At 44.0% G+C, this 20,968-nt stretch overlaps 2 protein-coding genes across 4 annotated transcripts in view; one reads left to right on the forward strand and one right to left on the reverse strand.

Annotated features, from left to right (window-relative positions):
* The first annotated feature begins 5,056 nt into the window (after window positions 1-5,056).
* Window positions 5,057-8,939, forward strand: LOC110505748 (G-protein coupled receptor 135). Its single transcript, XM_021585160.2, has one exon. The coding sequence runs from the start codon at window positions 5,326-5,328 to the stop codon at window positions 6,688-6,690; it is 1,365 nt and encodes a 454-aa protein (XP_021440835.1). The 5' UTR covers window positions 5,057-5,325; the 3' UTR covers window positions 6,691-8,939.
* A 2,435-nt stretch (window positions 8,940-11,374) lies between these two features.
* daam1a (dishevelled associated activator of morphogenesis 1a) overlaps window positions 11,375-20,968 on the reverse strand; it is a 70,862-nt gene continuing 61,268 nt past the window's right edge. For all 3 annotated transcript variants that reach the window (XM_036962823.1, XM_036962822.1, XM_036962824.1), the window contains 7 exons: window positions 19,257-19,345; window positions 18,293-18,461; window positions 17,610-17,717; window positions 14,505-14,565; window positions 14,135-14,266; window positions 13,120-13,290; window positions 11,375-12,865 (listed from right to left, as the gene is read on the reverse strand). In XM_036962823.1, the coding sequence (XP_036818718.1) occupies window positions 12,659-12,865; window positions 13,120-13,290; window positions 14,135-14,266; window positions 14,505-14,565; window positions 17,610-17,717; window positions 18,293-18,461; window positions 19,257-19,345 (937 nt within the window). In that variant the 3' untranslated portion in view covers window positions 11,375-12,658. The remainder of the gene's footprint in view (window positions 12,866-13,119; window positions 13,291-14,134; window positions 14,267-14,504; window positions 14,566-17,609; window positions 17,718-18,292; window positions 18,462-19,256; window positions 19,346-20,968) is intronic.

The following is a 20,968-nucleotide window of genomic DNA, read 5'->3' on the forward strand; positions in this document are numbered from 1 at the left end:
GGAACAGTGGGTTAACTGCCTGTTCAGGGGCAGAACGACAGATTTGTACCTTGTCAGCTCGGGGGTTTGAACTTGCAACCTTCCGGTCACTAGTCCAACGCTCTAACCACTAGGCTACCCTGCCACCAAAAAGATAACTATTTGAAAGATAACGATTTGACACACTGGAAATAATCACAAAAAAAAAACAAGCAAATTCCAATGCTATCTGGCCCTAAACTGAGTACACAGTGGCAGAACACCTGACCACTGTGACTGACCAAAAAAATTAAGAAAATCCTTGCTATCCCTGCCATAGGCAGACCTGGCTTTCAAGAAGAGAAAGCAGGTTATGTGCCCACTGTCCCAAAAAAATAGGTGGAAACTGAGCTGCACTTCCTAACCTGCCAAATGTATGACCAAATTAGAGACACATATTTCCCACAGATCACACAGACCCACAAAGAATTTGAAAAAAAATCAATCATTGATAAACTCCCATATCTGTTAGGCAAAATACCGCAATGTGAAATTACAGCAGCAAGATTTGTGGCCCGTTGCCATGAGAAAAGGGCAACCAGTGGAGCACAAACAACATTGTAAATACCACCAATATATCTGTTTATTTATCTCCCCACTATTCATACTACAACTATTTGCACATTGCTAAAATATAAGACTTGAAAATATAACACTTGAAATGTCTAGCTTTTTTAAACCATTTTGGGTGCAATGTTACAGTTTTTGTATTTATTTTTTTAATTGTTTTTATAAATTGTTTTTTGTTGATGTGGATACATTTGTTTCTTCTCACTTTTGTGTATTGTTTGAATTGATGGGGGGGGGCACAGAGAGAAAGTTCTCAATTACGCCACCTCCACTGAGTAATACACTGTATGTATAAATGTAATGTGAAAATATATATTTAATACATAAGGGGAAATCTGCACTCGCTATATCATATTTTTTTCATCAAAAACTACAGAGTTGTATATTTATTTATGTATCATGGCGCCGGAGAAGATGGCTGACAAACATCAGCCATCTTCTCCGGCGCCATGATACATTAATAACTTACGTGCTCCTATCCAACTGTGTTTTTTTGTTAGTTTCTTTGTGTTGTTTGTGACTTATTTTGTAAATGATTTTGCACATAATGTTGCTGACCGAAAATAACTTCTGGACATCAGAACAGCAATTACTCACCACGAACTGCCAGAAGCTTTTTTTTCCTTTAACAAGTCCGATGAGCCCGACATGAAGGACATACTGCTTTCCCAGGGACAGGCCCAAATCCCCGTCATTTGCGTGAAGAGAAGACGGAGAAAAAGAACGCAGAGGTCGGGCTGCCTTCTGAGAATTCGTAGGCGATCGAATAAACTCCAACTGCCTTCCGTTCAACTAGCTAACGTGCAATCATTGGAAAATATTGACGACCTACGAGGAAGATTAAACTACCAACAGGACATTAATAACTGTAATATTTTATGCTTCACGGAGTCGTGGCTGAATGACGAAATACATTGTATCGGCAGGATAGAACAACGGCATCTGGTAAGACAAGGGGTGGTGGACAATGTATATTTGTAAACAACAGCTGGTGCACGATATCTAAGGAAGTCTTGAGGTTTTGCTTGCCTGAGGTAGAGTATCTCATGATAAGCTGTAGACCACACCACACCGTACCTAGAGAGTTTTCATCTGTATTTTGTGTACCTGTCTACATACCACCATGCTGGCACTAAAACCACACTCAATAAGCTGTATACCTCCATAAGAAAACAGAACAACTCTCATCCAGAGGCGGCTCTCCTAGTGGCCGGGGACTTTAATGCAGGGAAACTTAAATCAGTTTTACCTAATTTCTATCAGCACGTCAAATGTGCAACCAGAGGGAAAAAATTCTAAACCACCTTTACTCTACACACAGAGATTCGCCCTCCATTTGGCAAATCTGAACATAATTGTATCCTCCTGATTCCTACTTACAAGTAAAAATTAAAGCAGGAAGCACCAGTGACTCGGTCAAGGAAAAAGCAATCAGATTAAGCAGATTCTAAGCTACAGAACTGTTTTGCTAGCACAGACTAGAATATGTTCCGGGATCCTTCCGATGGCATTGAGGGGTACACTACATCAGTCATTGGCTTCATCAATAAGTGCATCAATGACATCGTCCCCACAGTGACCGTACATACACCAACCAGAAGCCATGGATTACAGGCAACATCAGCACTGAGCTAAAGAATAAGCTAAGGACCCTGGGACTAAACACCTCCCTCTGCAACTGGACCTGCCCCCAGGTGGTAAGGCGGGACAACAAATCCGCCATGCTGATCCTCAACACAGGGGCCCTTCAGGGGTGCGTGCACAGTCCCCTCCTGTACACCCTGTTCACTCATGACTGCACAGCCAGGCACAACTCCAACACCATCATTAAGTTTGCCGATGACAACAGTGGTAGGCCTGATCACCGACAACAATAAAACAGCCTATAGGGAGGAGGTCAGAGACCTGGCCATGTGGTGTCAGGACAACAACCTCTCCCTCAATGTGATCAAGACAAAGGAGATGATTGTGGACTACAGGAAAAGGACGACCGAGCACGCACCCATTCTCATCGACGGGTCTGTAGTGGAGCAGGTTGAGAGCTTCAAGATCCTTGGTGTCCATATCAACAAACTAACATGGTCCAAGCACACCGAGACAGTCGTGAAAAGGCATCTCAACAGATTTTACCCCCAGGCCATAAGACTCCTGAACAGGTAATCAAATGGCTACCTGGACTATTTGCATTGTGTGCCCCCCCCCCCAACCCCTCTTTTACACTGCTGCTGCTCTCCGTTTATCATATTCATGTATGCATAGTCACTTTATCTATACATTCATGTACATACTACCTCAATTGGACCGACCAACCAGTGCTCCATTGGCTAACTTGGCTATCTGGCTAACGTGGCCACCCGCCAACCCCTCTTTTACGCTACTGCTACTCTTTGTTCATCATATATGCATAGTCACTTTAACCATATCTACATGTGCATACTACCTTAATCAACCTGACTAACCGGTGTCTGTATGTAGCCTCGCTACTTTTATAGACTTGCTACTGTACATAGCCTCACTACTGTTATTTTTTACTTTCTTTTTACTGTTGTTTTTATTTATTTACTTACCTATTGTTCACCTAATATATTTTTTGCACTATTGGTTAGAGCCTGTAAGTAAGCATTTCACTGTAAGTACCAGACAACATGATCCAGGAATGTGTCAAATCTAGAGACAGAAACGTTGCCATTTAAATACACGTCCTAGTTAGTTTAACATTGAAACAGTACATAGTTTAAAAGGCAGGTCAACATACAAAGTACACAAACTAGCCATAGGTTTTATTAAGAAAGTGACACATGCCACCCAGCCCTAGTCTTCAGCGCACGTGACAAATAAACTTTGATTTCATTTGATTTGAGGAGGGCATAACAAAACCTATTCCCCTTAGGAGACTGAAAATATTTGGCATGGGTCCTCAGATCCTCAAAAGGTTCTACAGCTGCACCATTGAGAGCATCCTGACTGGTTGCATCACTGCCTGGCATGGCAACTGCTCTGCCTCTGACCGCAAGGGCACTACAGAGGGTAGTGCCTACGGCCCAGTTCATCACTGGGGCCAAGCTTCCTGCCTCCAGGACTTCTATACCAGGCGGTGTCAGAGGAAGGCCCTAAAAATTGTCATAGACTCCAGCCACCCAAGTCATAGACTGTTCTCTTTGCTGCCGCACGGCAAGCAGTACCGGAGTACCAAGTCTGGTCCAAGAGGCTTCTAAACAGCTTCTACCCCCAAGCCATAAGACTCCTGAACATCTAATCAAATGGCTACCAAGGCTAGTTGCATTGCCCCCCCCCCCCCCTTTACACCCCTGCTACTCTCTGTTATTATCTATGCATATCCACTTTAACTCCACCTACATTACCTCGACTAACCGGTGCCCCCACACATTGACTCTGTACCGGTACCCCCTGTATATAGTCTCGCTATTGTTATTTTACTCCTGCTCTTTAATTACTTGTTCCTTTTATTTCTTATTCTTAGTTGCATTTTTTTTACTTTATTATTGGTTAGGGGCTTGTAAGTAAGCATTTCACTCTAATGTCTACACCTGTTTTATTCAGCGCATGTGACTAATACAATTTCATTTGATTTTTAAATGTTTTACTTATAAATTGCAGGTTAGTGTTTTTCCATCATGAATCTTGTTCTGGAGGCACCTCTTCAGTGTGGTCACTAGCTGGCACAGCCACAATGTCATTTCTGGTGGTTAGGCTGTTTTTAAAGCCTAACCCTCACCTTAAACCTTAACCACACATCTTATCCTCATGCCTAACCCTATTCAATTAAGACCAAAAGGGTCATTTTTCTATTCATGAATTTTTACCATATAGACAATTTTTACTTTGCAGCTGGGCTATCTAAGGGGAATTAGCTCAGTTCTACCTCCAGTACAAGACTGCTTATAAATTAATGATATGTACCCATTGATTCTTGAGTAATATAACTTAGAAATGCCTCATGAGCTTGGTCAAATTGTCGTACACCCTCATAAGCTTGTTTTACTCCAATGTTTGTAAACAAGCACTGTATAGCCTCACAAATTGTTAAAACTATAATTGTGATATCATGGATGGTCAGTCCGTAGCTCTGTCTATGAATTTGAGAGTGGTTTAATTTATCTAGTCCCATCCCTCAGCTTTTTGGCGAAACAGTGGCAGGGAAGGAATTGTTATTGTTTCAATCACTGATTGCTGCTTTAATAGTTTGATAGCTATTCAAATAGCTATCCAAATGCCTATCCTATAATTAATTGTAATTATATGTAATTATAATGCCTATACCCAATATGAAAATTAAACCTACTTGTAAAATTGCAGGTGTCAGTCTTTCTGTTTTAAAGCCTACGTTGGGAGGCCTATAGGTACCTGACCAAATAACTAATCATCCAGAAAGTGCGTAATTGCACAGAAGAAAACCATCACTGATACCATGGCAACGGCTCTAAACGTCACGAAGGGGTGCAAAGACACAAATTGTACGCAAGGAAGGCGCGTACTCGGCAATATGAGATTCAGGAATACGGGGATTGAGGCGACCAGGCGAGAACTGCAAACAGTGGCATGGACCCCAGTTTGAATAATGAGGAACATTTTGAGGAACCCATAGAAAGGGGGTTGCAAAGGGGATCTACATGTCTTTAATACGAAATATCTAAGCTGCTGCATCAACACAGAGACAACATATTCGTAGAGGGATGAATCTCCTTCCATTCTGTGGAGGCCCCCCATTTGTGTCCGATGGATTTCCCCGTGAACATTGCATTGCTTGGCACCAGCAACTCCACCGCTCCAGACAACACCTCTGGCACGGGTTTAACGCTAGAAATAGTCACCATAGCACCGGTGTTACACAGCTTTTTTACGAAGGCCAGTCATGGAAACCTTACGGGCGGAGGCGACGAAAACCAACAACACATACCCGTGCAGAGCGCGGAGGGAAACTCTGTCCTCCAGGGCATCACGGTGGCAGCTCAAGCCTTGTTGCTCCTGGTTATCTTCCTCCTCTCTAGTTTAGGGAATTCTGCGGTGGTGATTGTCATAATAAAACATCGACAGCTGAGAACCGTTACCAATGCTTTCATCATGTCCCTTTCACTGTCTGATTTCTTGACGGCCGTTCTTTGTTTACCGTTCTCGTTCATGATGCTCTTCAGCAAAGATGGTGTGTGGATGTTTGGAGACCGTTTCTGCGTCGCCAACGGGTTCTTCAACGCATGCTTTGGTATTATTTCCACACTGACAATGACTCTAATTTCCTTTGACCGGTATTATGCCATCGTGAGGCAACCTCAGGAGAAGATAGGCAGGAGGAAGGCCATAACACTGTTGGTGGCAGTGTGGTTAACAGCAGTGTTTTTCTCCATTCCATGGTACCTGGTGATGCGAACGTCCAAGGATCTAGTCGTCCATAAAAGGGGCTTCTACCACTGTATGTATGTCTTTCACACTGGTACTTCTAGGGTGGGTACCTCTTACAGTATAGCTTTAATAGTGGTGTGTTATCTCCTTCCGTTTGCGCTCATGTGTTTCTGTCATTATAACATATGTAAGACCGTTAGGTTATCAGAAATAAGGGTGCGGCCGGTGACCACTTACGCGTATTTACTCCGGTTTTATAGTGAGATGAGGACGGCCACGACAGTGCTGATTATGATAGTGTGTATCATCTTCTGCTGGGGCCCCTACTGTCTGATGGGTATCATCACCGCCGTGGGAGATTACTCATTCAACCCTGTCATGGACACCGTGGCAATGTGGATGGCATGGGCAAACGGTGCCATAAACCCGCTCATTTACGCAATTAGAAACCCAAACATATCGATGCTTTTAGGCCGAAGCCGAGAAGAGGGATATAGGACTAGAAACATTTCTGCCTACCTATCTACACAAACCCAAAGCAGGGATGTAAGAACCAGAGCCGACCAAATCAGAGACCGGTACGGTGCAAACAACCGGCTGTCTTCCTCCAGCCCAGCGAACGGAGGAGAGGTTGCGATGTGGGCTTGTAAAAACCCCGCGGTGTTCTTCTGTAGGGATGCTCATCCCGATACTCTGTCCGAACCCACGGTGCCAAAAGTTGAAACTGCAGATACAAGTCTGTGATCGTCCTTTTATTTTCGAGAAACTTGATGAATGTCAAAATGTTGAAGTAATTTAAATATGCCAAAGTTTTGAACAAATGGAGAAATCAGAGGAAAAGTAGACCTAACTGTTAATTAGTGATAAGGGATATAAAAGTCAGTCCTATGAATTGACAACCCGCGTTTGAACACTTTACGCAGTGCCAGACGCTATACACACTGATGGAACAGAGTGCACATTTAAAAGCTCAATTTATTTTCAGGCCAATAAAGCAGTGTGATTTATAAAATACTCCAAATGATTAAACATCTCATTTGATTATATGTATTACTTTATGCCTTATCGGATACATGTTTATTGCGCAACCTTTACCACTGGGCGCAGACGTCAGTTCAACTTCTAGTTTTGATTTACATTTGGTTGCGTTGTCAAGTAATGTGAATTCAACAAGAGCCAGTCTTTCGATTCCACTTTGATTTGAGGCATAGTTTATTGCTATAGTATTAAACTGTCAAAAGTGGCACCCCAAACCACTAAATCCCATTGAACTAACCCAAAGGAAAAACTGGATAATGGCGATAGCTGTTTAATTTAGGCTGATTTCCTTTTTGATTTGGGATAGTGCATTTGTGCTCATTTATACTGTATTCAGGGTAGAGGTTTAATATGAAATACTGTGAAGAATTCAGTCATTTAAATAAAGTGTGCGCGCGCTATGATTTGATATTCAAGATGTCATGTATGGCTGGCCATAGCGATTTGCTAGAACACGAAACAATGCTATGAAAACACAATTTAAATGTGCCTGTATTAAAAAAGGTGTATTTTGAATACCATACTCATTAGTTTGTCTATTTAAAATGTCATAATTGTATTGCTTGCCATAAGAAGCTGCGAGTTGTCAGAATGTGATTTTATTGGTGAGTTGTTAAATCATATTTTAACTTAAAATGTATAAATAAATGTTTTGAAGCATCATATATTTATGTATTGTTCCTTATATGTGACACTGCCAATACAGATCCTGACCTAGGACAGGAGTGGTGAAACAGCAGCTAGATGAATTGTTACCAGAGGTTTTATTAGTGACAAAGTCATTATTCACAATGCTTTCTGAATAGTATCCAAAGTATTGCAATTCATAGAAGCAGATGTTTCCTCAGAATGTCTTTAAAACATTTCAGAAATCCTTCACTTTCAGACAAGACCAACAGTAAATGGAACCTGTAGAATAGAGACATGGGCGCATTGGCCACTCCTTACTATAACTCAGATGAATACCTGTCTTTGTTGCACAGTTTGGAAAACAGGGTTAAATTACTTTTTAGTCATTCAGCAGATACTCTTATCCAGAGTGACATACAGTTAGTGCATTCATCTTAAAATAGCTAGGTGAGACAATCATATCAAGTACATTTTCCCTGCAAAGTATTTATCAGTGCTAGTGGGGAAAAAGAAAGGGGGAGGGTTGTGAGCATGTTAAGATACTTTTCAAAGAGGTAGTGTTTCAGATGTTTTCGAAAGATGGGCAGAGACTCCGCTGTCCTGACTTTAGGGGGAAGCTTGTTCCGCCATTGGGGTGCCAGGACAAAGAGCTTAAGGGGTGGGAGGGCCAAGAGACCAGAGGTGGCGGAACGGAGGGCTTGGGTTGGAATGTTGGGTTTGAGCATAGCCTGAAGTGGGGCATTTCCCCTTGCTGCTCCGAAGGGAAAAAACAGAGTCTTGAAGGTTATGCAAGCTTCAAATGGAAGCCAGTGGCGTGTGCAGAGGAATGGGGTGACATGAGAAAACTAGTGAAGGTTGAACACCATGCGGGTTGCAGCCTTCTGTAAAGTTTCAGGGGTTTGATGGCACAAATGGTGAGCACAGCCAACAGAGTTGCAGTGGTCTAGATTAGAGATGACAAGTGCCTGGATTATGACCTGCGCCGCTTCCTGTGTGAGTGAAGGTCGTACTCTAGGGATGATGTAGAGCATGAACCTCCATCACTGCCTTGATGTTTGCAGAGAATGACAGGGTGTTTTCCAGGGTCACACCAATGTTCTTTGCAATCTGGGAAAGGGACATCGTGGAGTTGTCAACCGTGATGGAGAAGTCTTGGAGTGGGCAGGCCTTCCCTGGGAAGAATAGCAGCTCTGTTATGTCGAGGTTGAGCTTGAGGTGGTGAGTAGACATACAAGCTGAGATGTCTGCAAGGTACAGAGAAATGCATGTCGCCACCTGGGTGTCAGAAGGGGGAAGAGTAGCTGAGTGCCACCCGCAAAGAAACGATAGGAGAGACCATGTGACAGAGCCGAGTGACTTGGTGTAAAGAGAAAAGTGAACCTAGATCCAAGCCCTGTGGGACACCAGTAGTGAGAGCATGTGGTGCAGATGCAGATCCTCTCCACGCCACCTGGTCGGTGCGACCTGCCAGGTAGGATGCAATTCAAGAGTGTGCAGAGCCTGAGACGCTCAACCCTGAGAGGGTGGAAAGGAGGATCTGATGGTTAGATCTAGGAGGATGAGAAAAGAGTCAGCTTTGGCAGAGCAGAGAGCGGTCTCAGTTGAGTGAGCTGCCTTGAAGCTTGACTGGTTAGGGTCAAGAAGCTTGTTATGCGAGATAACGAGAGAGTTGGTCAGAGACAGCGTGCTCAAGTGTTTTGGAAAGAAAAGGGATACCGTTCTCTAGCTTGACGTCAGAGGCTGTCGAGTGTTGGTTTCTTGCGGGGAGCGTCTCTGGCCATCTTGAAGTCAGAGGGGATGCAGCTAGTGGTCAGGCATTAATTAATGAGTGAAGTGAGAAGGTCTCCAGAGATGGTCTGGAGAAGTGAATGGGGTCAAGTGGGCAGGTTGTTGGGTGGCCGGACATCACTTGTCGCAGGAGTTCATCTGGAAATAGGGGAGAAAGAGGTCAAGGCGTAGGGTAGTTCTGTGGGAGTGGAACTAGTGGACCCAGTAGGCTGAGTGAATGAGGAGCGGATGTAGTCAATCTTTTTTTCAAAGCGGTTGACAAATGTCTGCAGAGAGGGAGGATGATTAAGGAGAGATGAGAAAGTGGAAAAGAGTTTCCCAGGGTTGGAGGCAGAAGATACAAATTTAGAGTGATAGAAGGCAGTTTTAGCAGCAGATAAAGACGGAGATGGTAGATAGAAGGGAGTGGAAGGAGGAGGATAGGTCCTCCGGAGGTTTAATTTTCCTCCATTTCCACTCAACTGCCCACAGCCCTGTTTTGTTAGTGCGCATTGAGTGACTCATCCACGGAGCAAGAGGTGAAGGTTGGGCTGGCCAGGAGGAAAGGGGACAGTGGGAGTCAAAATGAGGCGGAAAGGGAAGAGAGTAGGGTCGAAGAGGCAGAGTCAGGAGAATTTAGCAGAAGGAAGAACGGATAGAAGAGTAGCGGGAGCAAAGATTGTGGTGGCGCATGACCATCTGCGTAGGGTCTGAGGGTTGGAGGAGAAAAGGAAACAGAGTATTGATCAGAGATCAGTAGGCGTACAGCCTCTAGTGAAGTTGAGGTCAAGCTGATTACCTGCCTTGTGCGTGTGAGGTGACTAGGAAAAGGTGAGGTGAAAAGGAGTGGAAACAAAGAGGAAAGAAATGTATTTAAGTCAGGCGTCAGGAAGTTAAAGTCACCCAATAGACAGGGGAGAGGGGGAAAGAAAAACTCCACTTAGGAGAAGTGATTAGCCCTGTGCTACCACCACCACGACCAGTAGCAGTGTTATAGGGTATTCCATGTCTCCATCAAGGTGAGATGAACTCAGCTTTATTGGCCGTAGATCGGAAGTACCAAACCCTGCCAGAGACTAAGAATTCCACATGGGTTGTGCTCACAGGGTACACTAACTTAGAAGTGTTACAGCCACTGAGTGGGCAGCGAATGTAAAATCTACCGGAAGAGGAGCGAACTGAAAATGGGACACACATACTTGCCAAAAATACAAAAGATCCAAATAAGATATGAAAATAACTAGGTAAGATACTCAAGTGAGAGAGTGATGTGGAGCCTTCCTCAAACAACTCAACAGACAGTCTGGTTTGGTGACAATACTGCCTCTTACAGCTGCTGCTGAAGAAACAGGGGAGACTGAAGTACTAGCAGTAATTGCCTAGCAGAGGTGAAAGACAACAGCAGTGATTGCCTGGCAGAGGTGGGGAAAAAAAACACCCCCTGCAATAAAACACACCCACATATTAGCAAAATTGTTAGACAAATAGGCCTGAAACTAATCCAAGTCCACAACAACAGTCACAAGTACTGAGCAAATAAGACAGTTCAAACAGCAATGATTAAGTAGGCTACTAGATAAAAAGACAGCACTTCAATTTCAATTGCTCTAGCAAGATAATACCAAAAGCTACTTATTGTATAAAAAAATATACTTGCTGCTCTTGTAGTAGCTGATGTCCTTCTAAACTATAGATGGCGCACTAAGACTCGGGCCAAGTAATACTCCTTAAATAGTCAGGGAAGACAAGTAAGGCCACTCCCTCTTAAACCACCCAACTGTTACCAAGGGTTTTTACACAAATTGGCCTGAAACTATTCCAAGTCCACAATGGGGAACAAAGCAATCAGACAGACAATGAATAAGGTAAAAGGTCAACTTGGTAAAAGACAGCACTTCAATTCAATTGCCCTAGGAAGATATTACCAACAGCTACTTATTGAAGACAGTCCGAGAGGAATTACTGGTTTACTGGCTTGCAAACATAACAAAGATTCAACAGATAATTGACATCCAGGTTTATTACTTTAGTCCGTTTCGAAATAGAAAGTTGTTTAAATAATAAAAAAGCTGTATTGAAAGAACCCACATACCTCCATCAGAAATGCTATCACACAAATATGACCAAAGGTTTTAGAAGGGTTTTACTAATTGGATCTGACTAAATAACTGAAAGGTTTCTGCTGTACATAACATAGTGAGAAGGTGACACGGGAATTGGCACAATACATAATATATACACATATATGACAGTATTGAACACAAATAAAAAATGTATAGGATGCATAGTTTCCAGACTGATATCCTCACTGTTTGTGGAGGATGGCCAGAAGTAGAGCAATCATTTTTGGTAACACTTTAAATCAAATGGGAGACAATATCCGTTCAAAACTTCAAACTAGGTCCTATACTCTTTTACAATACTGTATATACAGTAAAATATACATTATTTTTTCTACCCATCTTTTGTTGCTGTTTTAATAGATTATTTTCTAAAGGTGAAAGTTAGGGCTCTAATAAAATGGCAATATTGCATCTGTGATTTGGTATTTAATATATCTAAATCAGGTCTTTGTAAAATTGTGATAAAAAAAACAGTATCAAAATGTGTATCTTGTTGTTATGCTTTTGTGCTCAGCTAAAAAACATTATCACTCATACATACTGGATTGTGCTTCAACAGACACTGTTTCTATGCATGGGGTTGACATCTTTTACTATACCCTTAAGGGAGTCTGACTGAACACAATAGCAGGAAAGATTTTACACAAAGGCTAGTACATTCTCCCGATTAAAACGGGAAAAGTGTCTCCGCCAGGGTCACTGCGTGTGTGTGTGTGTTATCCCAGGCTTTCCATTCCACTTCCTGGTTATCTTTGCAGACAGGGAGGGTCAAGAAGAGGGTCCTACTCTAGGGCACCAGCCCTATGCTATTAAAGTGCCCCATTCACGACATGAGTAAAACTGTCATTCAGACCACAGCATTTAAAAAATGTAGGTTAACACAAATAGCTTAGAGAGTCACTCCTGATCCATAGTTCATGGTTTTCATTAGGAGGTAATGTCTGTTTCCAGACAGACACAAACTCTGGGTTATTGTTGCTTGAGTAGCAGAAGAGTGAGTAGAGGTCTGTCCACCACTTTTCATGCTCATTTCAGTTCTGTTTTAGTAGTGAGTTCTGTCCACTCCAAAATGAAGGGGCGCTAGGCCCATTCCAAGCCACCAGAGGGCAGCATAGCCTAGCTCTAGGAGGACAAAGGATCCGTCATCAGTTGTTTTAGAGGTTCAGTTTGGTGACTGGCCGCTCCCTGCTGGTCTCAGCTGATGAGTTGACGCGCTTGCGGTTGCGTTTCATCTTGGACAGGTCCTTATCGAACACCTCCCCAGAGCGCAGGGCTGAAACAAGGTCGTCGAACTCACCGTCCTCCTCACAGTTCTCCTTAGCCTTCCTGGACTTGCGCTCCTTCTCCCGCTGCTCCTTCAGCTGAGGAGACAAAACAGGATTGACTATATGACACACACCTACAGTAGAATATAGTGTGTGATGGATGTATTTGGTGTATTGAGTAAATGAACAGTACAGCACATGCATTTGAGTGTGTGTTGGTCAAGAGTTAAAAAAAACTCTGGTTTGATACCCATTTGTAATATATGTTGCATAATGACTAGGTGGTTAAAAGGTGACCATAGGTGACTATCTCTAGTGTTTTGGTCGGTGATAGACAATCTTAATCTAACCTGTGCTTCCATGCGGGCCCGTCGCTCCTCTTCCTCCTTGCGTCTGCGCATGTTCTCATTCTCCTGCTTGGCCTCTGCGAACGCCTGCAGGAATTGGTCGAAGATTCCGAAGAACTCGTCAGGCTGCATACGGGTTGCATCCTCACCAAAATGTTGCACTGCCTTCAGAAACTGGAGAGAAAACAACATTAGACATCAAATACTTTAAGATGTTCAAACAGCTTTTCCTCTAGATGTAATAAAATGCAATCAATGTGTCACAGGTGATTTCTTTCAGTTACACTGGGGATGAATGTGTGAGACGTGGGTATGCCACCATATCTGGGTTCAAATACTATTTTAAATCATAACTAATACTTTATCTGGGCTTGAATGTGCTTGTCTGGTACATTGGAACCAACAGAATAGTCGTAAAAGTGCCAACTCTGCCCACCTGGCACTCCAGGCAGGGTAGGGCAAACATTCTGTAATTAAAATATTTCAAATATTATTTGAACCCAGGTCTGCTCCCAACAGGTGGTTTCCTCCTCCCTGCCATTGTAAAGTTGAACTTGACACATAAATAACCCTCATCCACTGCGCATGTATCAAATACATTCCACATGGCACTTCATGAAGGGGAGACCCAGGGGGAAAACCATGGCTTTGAAACTGATAGCCTTGACCCATCTCAGTTAAAAATGAACTGCTTATATTCAGAGGTTCCAATGTCTATGCAGGTAGACTGTAACCCTTGAACAGACGTGAGTTACAATATCCTCCACATTGAAATACAGTGAAACACAAGGCATACTATTTCCAAGTATATTGGTTGTTTGAAAAGGTGACTTCAAAGCTGCAGAAAGAACACTTAATGTGTGCTACCTACTTGGTTGTGGCCAAGTATAAAGTTACAGGATTTGCCATTTGCTCTGCCCTTATAAAGTCTTTAAAGCGGAGTGGAGAGAAGAAGCATGAGGAGGAGGGAGCAGATGGACAATGTGGTCCCCAGACCCTGGCCCCCGCCGGTTCTCACCAGCTCCTTGGCCTCGGTCAGAGAATCCTCCACGTCTGAGAAGCTGAAGCTGGCCACGGTGATGAACTGGCTCACCACAGACACAAACTTATCCCCCGAAACCTGAGGAAGACCTCTCTGAAACTCCAGCTCCTATACAGTAGGGAACAGCATTACAGGATAATTATATGACTGTCATCAGACAACCCACAACACAAGAGTACGATATGATATGACAAGGCAAAACTCCAGGCCCTAATCTTTGGAGTTCTGTCAGTGGAAACTTATTGAGACTCATGAACAGGAGGTAGAGGAGTGTAAGCCCAACTATACTGCCTCTGATACCATGTGTGGCTCCATTAAGGGTAAACCAATAGAAATGGCCACTCACCATTTCCACACTCTTCAGTCCAGAACGCAAGTTGTTGATGTCTTTCTCCAGCTCTGTCATACTGTGGATAAGGGTAGAGGAAAGGGAAGGAAAGGGAGTGAAGAAAGATGAGAGGAGAGGAGGAAAGGGGACAGGAAAGGGAGGGAGTGGAGAGAGGAGTTTATTGACGTGAAACAATTACAAACCAGCTGTGCTCCAACCAAGCCACAACTTAGAGACAGGAAATGTGTGAGGATAAAACCCAACTTCCTTCCTTCTCAGTCAGGAAAGGCATGGATACAGGGTTCACTAGGTTTAACAGAAACTCTAACTTAGATTATCTTTATTTGCGACCTGAATTATTATAATTGTTTTAATGCTGACTGTTACACTATTGCTTTGTTGTGGTACGATAGGAAACACCTTGCCATTTTGAGGATTGCAGGGTTCACAGTTCACACTTTCCACATTTCAAGAGGATCACTGAAATATGAGCTATTACGACAACCTGTGCCTCTGTGTCACACCCTGGTCAAAGTATTTTGTGTTTATCTTTATTTATTTGGTCAGGCCAGGGTGTGGCATGGGTTTTTGTATGTGGTGTGTATGTATGGGGATTGTAGCTAGTGGGGTGTTCTAGCTAAGTCTATGGCTGTCTGAAGTGGTTCTCAATCAGAGGCAGGTGTTTATCGTTGTCTCTGATTGGGAACCATATTTAGGCAGCCATATTCTTTGAGTTTGTCGTGGGTGATTGTCCTTAGTGTCCTGATGTCATTGTTCTGTGTTAGGTTACACAAGTATAGGCTGTTTCGGTTTTTGTTAAGTTTATTGTTTTGGTAGTGTTTGTGTTTAGTGTGTTACTTCATTAAACATGGATTGCAATAGACACGCCGCATTTTGGTCCGACTCTCCTTCTCATCAAGAAAACCGTTACAGAATCACCCACCACAAAGGGACCAAGCAGCGTGTCAACAGGCAGGAACAGCCCAAAGTGGAGTACAGTATGGACTATACTTCTTGGGAGGAGATAGACAGGTGGGCGGTCGACCCAGGGAGAGTGCCGGAGCCCGCCTGGGATTCGATGGAGCAGTGCGCGGAAGGATATAGGAGAATGGAGTTTGCGAAGCAAGCAAGGCGGCGCAGACGGAGGCCCCAGAGTCAGCCCCAAAAATTTCTTGGGGGGGGGCTCAGGGAGAGTGTGGCAGAGTCAGGAGCCAGACCTGAGCCAACTCTCCCTGTTTATCGTGAGGAGCCAAGGAGGAGACCAGAACCAGAGCCGGTGTTGGAGGTGAGCGAAACAGAGACTGTGAAGGAGTTAATGGGGAAATTGGAGGAGAGAGAAATGAGGGAGTTGCTGTGTTGGTGTTTTAAACATGGAATTCGCCCGACGGAGCGTGTCGGGGATTTGATGGCACCTGGGTCAGCGCTCCATACTCGTCCTGAGGTGCGTGTTAGTCGGCTGGTGAAGATGGTGCCAGTCTCACGTACCAGGCCTCCTGTGCACCTCCCTAGCCTTGCACGTCCTGTGCCAGCACCGCTCTCAAGATCTCCAGTACGCCTTCACGGTCTAACCCATCCTGTGCCACCTCCACACCCCAGCCCTCCGGTAGCAGCTCCCCGCACCAGGCTTCCTGTGCGTGTCCTCGGCCCAGTACCACCAGTGCCAGCACCACGCATCAGGCCTACAGTGCGCCTCGCCTGTCCAGCGCTGTCGGAGCCCTCCTCCTCTCCAACGCTGTCGGAGTCTCCCGCCTGTTTAGCGCTGTTAGAGCCTTCCTTCTCTACAGCGCTGCCGGAGTCTCCCGCCTGTTCAGAACTGCCAGTCTGCATGGAGCTGCCAGTCTGCATGGAGCTGCCAGTCTGCATGGAGCTGCCAGTCTGCATGGAGCTGCCAGTCTGCAAGGAGCTGCCAGTCTGCAAGGAGCTGCCAGTCTGCAAGGAGCTGCCAGTCTGCAAGGAGCTGCCAGTCTGCAAGGAGCCGCCAGAGCTGCCAGTCTGCAAGGAGCCGCCAGAGCTGCCAGTCTGCAAGGAGCCGCCAGAGCTGCCAATTAGCATGGAGCAGCCAGGGCCGCCAGTCAGCATGGAGCAGCCAGGGCCGCCAGTCAGCATGGAGCAGCCAGGGCCGCCAGTCAGCATGGAGCAGCCAGGGCCGCCAGTCAGCATGGAGCAGCCAGGGCTATCAGTCAGCATGGAGCAGCCAGTCAGCATGGACTGCCAGTCGACCAGACTCTTCCAGATCTGCCAGTCGACCAGACTCTTCCAGATCTGCCAGTCGACCAGACTCTTCCAGATCTGCCAGTCGACCAGACTCTTCCAGATCTGCCAGTCGACCAGACTCTTCCAGATCTGCCAGTCGACCAGACTCTTCCAGATCTGCCAGTCGACCAGACTCTTCCAGATCTGCCAGTCGACCAGACTCTTCCAGATCTGCCAGTCGACCAGACTCTTCCAGATCTGCCAGGATCTGCCGAAACCACCAGCCAGCCAGGATCTGGTAGATTCATCAACCTGCCTGAGCTTCCTCTCACTCCTGAGCTTCCTCTCACTCCTGAGCTTCCCCTCAGTTCCGAGCTGCCTCAGTCCCGAGCTGCCCCTCAGTCCCGATCTGCTCCTCAGTCCAGTGGGGTTCTGGGTGAGGACTACTAGGCCATGGTCGGCGGCGAGGGTGGACTATCCAGGGACGCGAGGAGAAGGAACTAAGACATTGATTGAGTGGGGTCCCGCGCCGGAGCCGCCACCATGGACAGACGCCCACCCGGACCCTCCCTATTGTTTTGAGGTGCGTTCGGGAGTCCGAACGCACCTATTGCAATAGACACGCCGCATTTTGGTCCGACTCTCCTTCTCATCAAGAAAACCGTTACACTCTGAAAAATCCAGACAATATAAACATGACCTTTGACCCTCTCTGTAAACACAGCATGTAAGGTAATACAAACAGCAATACGGTCTTTCTACTTAAAGCCAGGCACCATCAATTTGGCTTAGAGAGGAAAAATCAAGAATTACAATGTTTTTGCAAGGGTAATTACACACAGTTGCAACTTAGGTTTATGAAACAGCGTGTGTGTGTGTGTGTGTCTGTGTGTGTTTGTTGATTCAGTCAGCCTTAGCAGCAGCTCGTACTTGACTTTGGCTGCCTCTGGAACACTCTGAAGCTCTTCCTGGAACACGGCCACTTTGGGATACTTATGCTCCAGGATGGTGATCAGGTAATGCAGCAGAGTGATGTTCCTACAAACACATACCACACATTAGTATTCACATCACGCATTAGAATTCACATCACACATTAGAATTCACATCACACATTAGAATTCACATCACACATTAGAATTCACATCGCACATTAGAATTCACATCACACATTAGAATTCACAACACACATTAGTATTCACATCACACATTAGAATTCACATCACACAATAGAATTCACATCACATATCAGAATTCACATCACATATCAGAATTCACATCACATATCAGAATTCACATCGCACATTAGAATTCACATCGCACATTAGAATTCACATCGCACATTAGAATTCACATCGCATATTAGAATTCACATCACACATTAGAATTCACATCGCACATTAGAATTCACATTGCACATTAGAATTCATATCACACTTTAGAATTCATATCACACATTAGAATTCATATCGCACACATCATCACACACGACACACATCAATGCTCTTAGTGCGGTGCTATTTGGACAGGTCTATGAACAAAAATGTTTTTATGTTAATGGTATTTTTCATGTATACATAAAGGATAAATGCTCAAGCCAGAACATTTCTTACTTGTCAATGCTGGACTTGGTGTCAGCAATCTTGTTGAGTGAGGACACTTTGAAGCCATAGGCGTTCCCCCTCTGACCCTTGTTCATGTAGTTACCAAAAGCCAGAACTACCTCCAGAAGCTGCTTGAGGTTGCGACTCTGCAGCACCTCTTTAGATGCCCTGATCAGTGCTAGGGAGAGGAAGAGGATGTTACTGTTAAGAGGATAAGACATTGGTTAAATGGCACCCTAGTCCCTATGCAATGCATTACCTTTGAGCGGAGACAACCAATTGGCACCCTAGTTCCTATGTAATGCATTACCTTTGAGCGGAGACCACCAAATGGCACCCTAGTTCCTATGTAGTGCATTACCTTTGAGCGGGGACCACCAAATGGCACCCTAGTTCCTATGTAATGCATTACCTTTGAGCAGGGACCACCAAATGGCACCCTAGTTCCTATTTAATGCATTACCTTTGACCAGGGACCCCCAAATGGCACCCTAGTTCCTATGTAATGCATTACTGTTGAGCGGAGACCACCAAATGGCACCCTAGTTCCTATGTAATGCATTACCTTTGACCAGGGACCACCAAATGGCACCCTAGTTCCTATGTAATGCATTAACTTTGACCAGGGACCCCCAAATGGCACCCTAGTTCCTATGTAATGCATTACCTTTGAGCGGAGACCACCAAACGGCACCCTAGTTCCTATGTAATGCATTACCTTTGACCAGGGACCACCAAATGGCACCCTAGTTCCTATGTAATGCATTACCTTTGACCAGGGACCACCAAATGGCACCCTAGTTCCTATGTAATGCATTACCTTTGAGCGGGGACAACCAAATGGCACACTAGTTCCTATGTAATGCATTACCTTTGACCAGGGACCACCAAATGGCACACTATTCTATATATAGTGCACTACTTCTTTTAAAGGTAGATCATTTGAGCATGGAACATTGTAGGAAAATCCTACCTTCAACTTTAGGTTTGACTTCGACGATTCTTTCAGCAAATTTCTTTTTGAAGTAGAGAGACTGCAGCCTTGGCTGGTAGTGGTTGATTCTGTATTGTAGAAAGAGGTCCAAATATTATGTTTCAATCAGAATTTACATAGACATTACCCTTCACTGAAACTGTGTAATAGACGGGTTGCCTGATGACGTCACGGAAATGATGCGCACGCATCGATGAGGCATAAGGCCGTGTGTTATGATTCTGAACAGTCAGATAGCTAGCAACAATGACAAGAAGCTGCCATGTGGAAAATCGTAGGGCGCTTGTTTCAGGTAGTTAAATATTGTTCTTGATTCTATGTCTTGTTTTAAGGTGTTTTGATTCATGTCACGCCTATGCTAATACAACTCAAATTCAAAATAACCAACAACTGTAACAATGTGTTTGATAGACAACACGTGCTTACTGTGAAAATGTATTTGTTTTCAATAAACAGTTGGACTAAATATAGTATAATAATAATAATAATTTTCTTCACAAGTAGAAAGAGGAGGAAGGGAAGCGCTACTAAGGTACACAATAGTACATTTTGGTAGATAGAAGGTGCTCTTTGCCACTCTCCTTGTCCCTCAGGATTTCCATCATTGTCTCAGCTGTGATGTGTCCTAAATACTCAAAAGTAATTCATTGTAAATTCCTAATTGGAAGAGGGAGTGGTTACAACATTAATTTGCCCTCAGCTATGGTTAGACTGTTGTTGTTCATGTTTTGTTGTTCTAGTGTACTATGGAAAATATTGCTTTCTTATTCTTGACACTTCTCCCAGTTATATTTAAGGTTAGAACTACCTTTAATCTTCTGATACTTCTCCCAGTTATATTTAAGGTTAGAACTACCTTTAATCTTCTGATACTTCTCCCAGTTATATTTAAGGTTAGAACTACCTTTAATCTTCTGATACTTCTCCCAGTTATATTTAAGGTTAGAACTACCTTTAATCTTCTGATAATTCTAGCTTGGAGTTGTATTTTTATGATAACATAGCGACAGTATTTCACTTTTTAATGTGTATAGTATTGCTTACTAGGTGTGTCTAATCAATTGTGTAACCACTCCCTCTTCCAATTAGGGCTAATTGAAAAGCTGTTTAAAAGAGGACCTTCTATTCCTCTTTTTTTGTGCTCCCTGACGAAGGCCATGCAGCCGAAACGCGTCAGTTTAAAAAAAACATTGTTTCTATTGAACATGCCATACTAATAAAGGCATTTTAATTAATTATATGTGCCTTGGTCCTCCTTTCTTTTTGAGGAATAATTTTCTTCCTCCAAAGTCCCACCTGTCTATTTGATATGGCCTTTCCTAAATGAAGGCTATGAACTTTGAATAGAAATACACTTGTTTTGTGGTTTTGTTCAGACATTTGATCAACACAGAGGTTTTGTGACCAGACAACAACAAAAAAATCTGCAAAAAAGGAAACGTCCCTTTTTCAGGACCCTGTCTTTCAAAGATAATTCGTAAAAATCTAAATAACTTCACAGATCTTCATTGTAAAGGTTTTAAACACTGTTTCCCGTGCTTGTTCAACCATAAACAATTAATGAACACGCACCTGTGGAACGGTCATTAAGACACTGACTCTACTGACTCTGAAAAACACACACCAAAAGAAAGATTCCCAGGGTCCCTGCTCATCTGCGTGTACGGGCCTTAGACATGCTGCAAGGAGGC

The sequence above is a fragment of the Oncorhynchus mykiss genome, chromosome 25, assembly GCF_013265735.2.
Source record: "Oncorhynchus mykiss isolate Arlee chromosome 25, USDA_OmykA_1.1, whole genome shotgun sequence".
In the NCBI taxonomy this organism is placed as follows: Eukaryota; Metazoa; Chordata; class Actinopteri; order Salmoniformes; family Salmonidae; genus Oncorhynchus; species Oncorhynchus mykiss.